At 20.3% G+C, this 8,816-nt stretch overlaps 1 protein-coding gene across 10 annotated transcripts in view; it reads right to left on the minus strand.

Moving 5' to 3' along the window:
• LOC102674095 (solute carrier family 2, facilitated glucose transporter member 1-like) overlaps positions 1-8,816 on the minus strand; it is an 18,613-nt gene that overhangs the window by 7,400 nt on the left and 2,397 nt on the right. For 3 of the 10 annotated variants that reach the window (XM_031513802.1, XM_006622707.2, XM_006622706.2), the window contains exons 3-5: positions 3,322-3,352; positions 3,189-3,248; positions 3,083-3,094 (exon numbers count right to left, since the gene is read on the minus strand). The exons of 4 other annotated variants lie outside the window; for them this stretch is intronic. In XM_031513802.1, coding sequence (XP_031369662.1) covers positions 3,083-3,094; positions 3,189-3,248; positions 3,322-3,352 — 103 coding nt within the window. Of the gene's footprint in view, positions 1-776; positions 1,120-3,082; positions 3,095-3,188; positions 3,249-3,321; positions 3,353-4,998; positions 5,105-8,816 lie in introns of those variants that run through there. 3 more of the 10 variants (XM_006622713.2, XM_031513803.1, XM_006622716.2) reach the window with 3 other exon arrangements.

Raw genomic sequence — 8,816 nt, forward strand, 5'->3', positions numbered from 1 at the left:
ATTTAACGGATTAAATTATCAAAGCGTAAATTTTTTTTTGTGAGTATCATATAATAATTATTTAACGATCATTCGATTTATTACACTAGACATTTCCAGTAAAATTAAATAATGATGCAATGTGATATTTAATTTATGTTTAAAAAATTTTATTTTTTTTGTGAATTTAATATAATATACGATTATCTAAAAAAAAGTGAGTAACATAGGTCGCGTTTAACACATTAAATAAAATAAACAATTCAAAATCTGTGAAAAAAATAACATTTTCAAAATTGATCGATCAAATTAAATACATATCATTTTAGTTTTGTAATAAAATCGGATGATGAGATAAAGACCTAAACAATATTTCTTTGTTTCTAGAAATAAAAACACTGATAAAATTCTTTACCTTGAATATAACTTAATTATTACAATTTTTACTTCTACTACTACTACTTACTAATTGTCAATGGTGAAAATGTTACCGCGTTTTGAAAATATACAATACTTCAAATGTTCAAATTGAATGTTAATATTTCAATGCTAATAACATTCATAATACTCAAGACAAGCACAATAGATTTAAAAAAATATTTCATTTACCGCCAAATAGAAATTTCACATAAAATAATAATCATAATTAATTGATATCAAATATTTTATCATTAATTATTGAATTTTATATTGTGAATTGTAAAGAACAAAAAAACCAAATATATTCGAAACTTTTAATTATTAATTTAAATATTATTATTTGGTACTAGATATGTTTATATTGAAAGTATTTTTACCTGTAACCACCCTCTGTCAGTCATGGTATAAAATTTCGTATGCTTTCGTATTACACTTATTAAAAAAAATTTTTTTTGTCACTAGCTCATATACAAAATTCGAATTGAGTGATGCGACGACAGTGAGGAGACAACGACCGAATCGTTCCGTGTCACGGTCGCGTATGAAAGCTACTGAGACAACATTTGTGCGAGCGGGACGAAAGCTGATTTTCGAAACCAGTCATATCTCCCTCTCCTCTTTACTTCTCGCTCAAGCTTGGTATAGGTCCCTTGAACAAACTCTATACATACCAATTGGACAACACTGTGCAGCAATGTAGGTTTCACCTCTCTCACCATTCCAGCATTTCTTCCGAGAAAATTCTCGAGAAAAAGAATATAGATATAAACTAACGAGATCTTTCTTTTTTTTTCCCCTTAATCAATATTTATAAAATTTAAAATCAATAATTATAAATATCATTAAAAAATATATAAAGGAATCATTTTGATGATTATGATGATCGCTAACCACTTCCTGATAAAGAACCTGATGCATCTATATCTGATGTAAAGAAATACTTGAAAGTTATACTCTAGATTAATATGTAGATATATTAACATAATCCGTATAATACAATATAGCTGTATAGTTGAAGTATTATAAACGCTATATGAAAGGATCTAGATTTCTTATGCTTGTCCTTCTCAATTTCTTAAACCATAATCCTATCGAACGGATTTATATTTCATCTGCGACGTATTAAATGAACATGTTTACAATGTTGATTATTATAATAACATTTCAAATTATCATATAAATTTTTTTTTATAATAATGAATAAAATACGAAACCAATAAAAAAAGACTTTCATAATTATCATAATAATGATAATAATTATAGAAGAAATATATAATATGTATTATATAATATATATATGTATTATATTATTATATTATTTATAAAAAATTATTAGAATAGTTAAATGAATAAAGATAAATATAAGACTACGTTATTATAATACAATTTTATCTTATGAGAATAAGATAAACTGTACCAAGATGGTACGAAAAAAATTTTGTTCTGGATCTATTATTTTGTTGTAACAAGCTCATACTGTCTCAATGCAAAACCGGACGTAACCTTTTAATGGAGTAATCATGTTGTGTGCGCCAATTTTATAGTTAAGAATATTACAGTTACAAAGCGGTTGCCATAACCTATGTAATATGAAGAACGCTTAAATAAGAAAAATATATCATGTATTACTTTTAATCTTTAAATTTTCAAAATTCATTTTCCTCTACAATTCATATAATATGATATGAAATTTATTTGAATTTTTTCAAAACAAAATAATTTAATTCTATTTTTTTTCATTTAATGTTACATTTATTTCATTTTATATATTCAGAAAGTTTAATGAAAAAAAAGCAGAGAAAGCATAATTAAAGAAACAAAATTAAAGAATGTTTCATAAATGATAAAATACAGTCACTGACTCATTATCATTAGTTAAACCAGATTTTATGTAAGTTCTGCATACCCACGTTGAAAAAAATTAAATAATTTTATTTGTGTACTAATAATTCAAACTATTCAAAAAATAATTTAAAAAATTTATATTAATACAAAATACAATAAAAAATCAAATCTTTAGTAGGATTTATTTTTAATAATATTTTCAATAAATAAAAGATTATTTTTAATATATAGATATTAATTTATTATCATCAAAGGAAGTAAAATTTTGGCATTATTTATATTCTTTAGAATTGTAAATCAAATGACAATATAATCAACAGTTATTGATTCATAATTTGCAACATAAATTAGAAATAACTTGTTAAAATTAAAATAACATATTTTTTAGAATATAAATTTATAAACGACATTTCAAAATATATAAAAATAAATGAAATAAAATAATGAAATCAAGGAAATAACAATATGACCTTTAGTCTTTTCTATTCGAAATTTATAATTTAATAGACAGGACATAGAGAATGATAATATATATATATTCATTATCATCAATGATATTCGACTGTTCGAAATTTGAACTTTATACGAGATTAGATTTCTTCCGTTTCGTGTTAATTTTTTGTTTTTGTCACAATTTAAGTCAATGAAATATACTTTCAAGATACCTTGTCTTCAAAATCATAAACTTTATGTGCATAATAATAAAAACAAAAGAAAAATCAAATATATAAATATATAAGTATATAAGTATATAAATATATAAGAGTTTAACAGCTAAAATAAGAATTAATATTTTCGTTTTAAGAATTACATATCGTTCAGTTTGTAATATACTCACCAATTTCTTATCCTCCATAATGTATGTGAAAGAGTAAACAATGAAACAGAAAAGATAAGAGCCGTTTAACATTATATGTTCTTAAGTTTGTAACAAATTTCGTTACCTCCTGCACCGGATTTGAAGGCGTACTTGTTGTAGCCTGCTCCTGAATTTTATTGCTTGACTAAATCATAATTGTTAATTAAGCATATATCAATATCTATAAATTTTATGTTAATTTCTTTATTACATGATACCTTGTCGTTTTCCATTTCCATCATAAAGCAGCTTGTAAAAAAATGTGTAAATTATATTTCATATATTATTATATAAAAACGAGAAATATCAATGATAAAATGAATCTTTTACGAAATAATATAAAAATGATGTAATAAAAAGGAACAAGCAAGCATATATAGATAATATAATCACTTTTTCTTACGTAAGATTAGATGTTTAAAATATTTTGAATAATTTTAAGATATCATTTGATATAACTTTAAGATTAAATAATTAAAAAATCAATTTAATAAATGATGTATATATGAAAATAATAATGAAAGAAAAAGAAACCAACGCAACAGTTTACATCATAATATATTAAAAATCTATAAAGTTAGTATAAAGTAAAATGTAAAAAATCTATAAACCAAGTAGATAACCAATAATAGATAATTAATACAAAATATAAATTTATACAAAAATTTAAATATTTATTATTTTTTATTATAATTATTTATAGCAATACCAACATATATTAAAATAACAAAATGCTTCTACTTATTTATTGATTTTAAAAAAAAAGAAAATTTATTTTTATTTAATAACAAAAAATATAAAAAATTATAACTCATGATTATAAATATTTCTATTAATATATACATAATAATTTTTTTTTTTACTAATTGTTAAAATGTTATTATTATCAATAAGGTATAAGATAATCTGATTTTATTTTTATTTAAAATATATTAATTTTATATATTTTATATATTATATACATATTCTATTTATAGTTTATTAATTTAATATTATAATTATAAATAAAGAAATAAATCACTGAGATAAGATCGTAAAAGAATCTAGAATTTTAATTTGTATGTAAATTATATATAAATAATTAATCAGAATTTTGTTGATTAATATTATGAAAATAGAATCATTGAATATACATATATGTACATGTATGTATAATCTGGAAGGTCATGATCTATGATAATTTAACATGTCATTGTATATTGAAAGAATGAAATGGATTCTAAATGAAAATTATTGAAAATTTTTTCTATATAACAAATTTTGTTTACGTACATACAAATTTTGTATTCCTTTATAAGTCACGAAATGTGATATCGTTACATCATAATTTATTCACTTATTTGATTTAAAAATTATCTCTTACTTAAACTAGCTTTTTATATACAATGTACAATATCAAAATATTTTAAATTAAGAATCAATGTTAAAAATATAATGATAAAAATATCATAAATTCTCATCACGAATGACTTACTGAAATTGACAGACGTGAATATTTATTATAATCATATTCATTTCATTTTATCATTCGCATCATATGTTCGCATTGATTCACTTCAAAATATAAACATTTAAAAGTAATATATCTAGACAATCATGCTTATAAACGATATAAAATATAAAATTTAATTTAAAAAAAGTATGCATATCTATATTATTAGTAAAATATGTTATATGTATTCAATTTCATTGATTAAAAACACCTATGTTTCTCATTTGTAAATTAATTCAATAATACATTTCTGTTTGCAACTTATAATTATCAATCTATCCATACGTGGGTTAGGTTTACATTATTTGCAAAAAAAAAGAAAAATAAAAAAAGAATTCATTCGATATATTTTCAGAAAAAAAATAATGACCGAGTTACCGCGCGAATGACACGTAGTACTTACAATTAGTGACGTAGTCAAAGAAAACGCGGGCTTGACTATTCCAAGAAAATTCACGTTCGATCCTGGTATACTTATACCTCTTGGATAAACGAGTAACCGACCAAAGAACCTTACAAAGCGCACGCGCGAAAATTTACCGGCTTGCATTTTCTATTGTAATTCTAAATCGAGGATTACTTCATCTTTAATTCATTGGAAAAATTATCTTTTATTTAATTTTCGACATAACAAAACGATAACCAGATATCAAAATAAACTTGCTTTTTTAGCTCCATATTTAGACATGATAATTAAATAATTATTAAATATTTTTAAAATAGAAAAATATTTGATATAACGTATAATATTTTGTCATATTATATAAAATTATAAATAAATCATCTAAAAATATGTTTATATTTAAAAATCAATGAAATAATGTTCTATTTATTAATTTATTTTTGATTTTTTATAATTATTTAGATTATATGTTTTAAAAAAATACATCACTTTCGCATGAAAAAAATTTTAAAAATTTAATATTTACATTCATCTTTTATTTATAATTTATTTTTATTTCATAATTTGATTTTTTTTTATTTTTCTTATATTTCATATTAAAAGCCATTATGTATTGCAAACTTTTATCAATGATTTAAAAAATAATTAATATTATTATTTACAAATGTAATAGAACTTTTTCAGTCAGATTTAAAACGAACATAATCTTTATTTGATTAAATTATTTATATTTATATTTTATCAAATATATGATATAATTTTAAAAATACTATTTTTGTCACAATTAATTTAAATTTGTATATATTTATACACAATCATATAATTTTTTAATAAAATTATAATTTTTAAAAATTCACAATGTCAATTATTATTAAATAACGTTTTTTAATATATATTATATACTATATGTATACCAATTCACATAAGGTACAAAATATACCGAGTTCCATTTCTAATTTTTTGTTGAGCCTGCGCTTTCTCTCTGAATATTTAGGATGAATATTTACCGATGGATCGATATGTTTTAAAATATATCACATAATTAAAATTATAATCTTATAATTATAATTTTTGTAATTTAAATGAGAAAAATTATGTTATTTATACACATTACAAATATAAATTATAGATTAAATAATAATTAAAAAGATGTTTGAAATAAGAATTATATATATATATATATATATATATANATCTAAAATTATAAAATTTATTATACTTGTATAAAAAAATTCTAAAATATAACATATAACATTTCTAACCTCTTTTCAAATATATGGACATAATACAAAAAACGATAAAAATTAATTTTTGTGGTTATAAAACATTTATTAAATTATTAAAACATAGAAACAAAAGCATAATAAAACACGCGAATATACTATAGTAAAACGCACTTGGCTATTTTATCTTAGGTAAAAACGAACGATACAACGCGTGGGCGACGGACGATGGCTTCACATTGATGCAAGCTGTACAACGTCACTCTTCGATAGATGGCGAGCCCCCAAGAATTCTCTTTCTCACTCTCTCATTTTTTCACTCACTCTTTTACTCTCCCTCTCTGTTTCAATTTCTAATATCACAAGACACAACATAAGTAATATTAAAAACAATAATATCTTTATTTAAATGAATAACTTTAAATAAATTTAAAATTTTATGATATTCCAATATTTTTGTAATTTGCAGTTTAAAATATAAGAAAGAAATAAAAATAGAAAGAAATAAGAAAGAATTGAAAATTTAAATCATTATAAAATATTTTCATATTAAAATAATAAACTAGTTACATATAAGAAATTTGAAGTTATTTCCTTTGATATGTTAATATCATAAAACAATTATTTGTATTTTAAATTATATTTCATCTATTTATTTCAAAATATCTTGTAATATATCACATATAAATAGTTCAAGATTGAATCCAAAGTTTTAGAATTTATATTTATTTATGAATTCTAATTGTAATTTAATTTACATTGTAATTTAATAAATATTATAAATTTAATAAATACATATATGTATATATGTATTATAATCATAAATATATTGATCATAAAGGTATTGTTTATAATAATAATATCTAGAAAAATTATATATATTTAAAAAAAAATATTAATTTAAAATTAATTTTAATTTTTATATTAAAATAATAATATTAAAAAGTATAAAATTAAATTTATGTCACAATAAATAATATTTCTAAAAAATTACTAAATAATTAAGTCAAATATATTGAAATACAATAATTCTAAATATATAGTATCAAAAAAATGTGACATGTAAAAGATATGTTAGTTTCCTAATATATTAATATCAATGATTTTTGAAAAATTTTATATAGCTTATATAATAGTTTAAAAATTATATTACGTATATAAAAATTCATTTTATAATAAGTAAATAATAATAATAAATTATATTTATAAATCAAATGAAAAAAAATGTTTTAAAAATATATAAATTACATTTATTATTATTATAAACATATTAAATATATATTTTAAATAGTTTGTATTTAAGATATAAAATGCATTTCGTTTACTATCGTAACATTCATGTGTGATTGCGTCAGATAATATATGTAATATACTGTGGAATTAAAGCAGTGACAGGTGACATGCCTTGTACACACCCACCAATTCGACCAATCACGTGCTAGGTTATCGAATGTTCTCAAATCATATGAACTGCATATTTATAACTGCTTTTTAAATAAAATAATATATAAAATGAATATTATAATATTCATAATGAAACATTTGCATTTTAAAAAACCAATAAATAATTAATAAAAATTAAAAAAACAAGATATATTTAAATTATTTAATATTAAATATTGTTATGATATGATAATGACAATATGATAACCACTGATTTTACGTCAATAAATAGTTCAAGATTGAAGTAAAAATCCAAAAAAAAAAAAAAATCACCTGTTGACAACAGCATGTTATATCTTATGATATAAAAAGAAATTGTTTCGAATAGTTAGGTTATCATAATATAAAGATAAGAACAAAAGTTATATTTAAAGTATTTGCATGATATGTAGTTATAAATTTGCCATGAAATTTATTTATATTTATTTCAAATATGATATTGCATTCTTCATTGATATTCTAATTTTTTTTACATATGTTTAAAAATAAAAGAAATATTTTAAAATAAAAGAATTATATTGTAGCTTTTAAAAAATATCAATTTGTAATATTTAGATACACTATTAATAAAAAAAAATATTATAATTATATTATTTATTACAATATTATAAAATATTATAAAATATTGTGGTACTAATATATTGTATTAATATAATAGTAATATAATAGTTAATTAGTAATATAATAATGCTTACTTTACCAACGATAAGTATCGTTTAATTATTCGATAGGTACTAAGGGCATATTAATTGAATGCTTAGAATTCTATTAACAGGGGTCAAATACGTATCTACGTGCAGTTGCTTAGAGCATGTCTTGCGTCATTCAAAGAAACCACAGATCATTTGATCAAGAAAGCATTACTAATAACTAACGATATTCACTACAGAGAATCGATCAATGATCTGTGCAAGGTTAAGAATTTCTATTTGGAAGAATTCCAATTATTTATATGTTATTAATTATTATTGATAAAAGTAGCAATAAAAATAATATTTTATTCAAAATAATATTTTATTTTTATTAGTCGATTTTTTTTTATTGTCCTCAAAAAATTTTTAAAATCTCAATTATACTTTTCATAAATTTAATGATTACTTTATTGATTCTTATTATTACCATTGATTGTTTATAAATATATATATATATATA

The sequence above is a fragment of the Apis dorsata genome, unplaced genomic scaffold, assembly GCF_000469605.1.
Source record: "Apis dorsata unplaced genomic scaffold, Apis dorsata 1.3 scaffold_741, whole genome shotgun sequence".
Classification (NCBI taxonomy): Eukaryota; Metazoa; Arthropoda; class Insecta; order Hymenoptera; family Apidae; genus Apis; species Apis dorsata.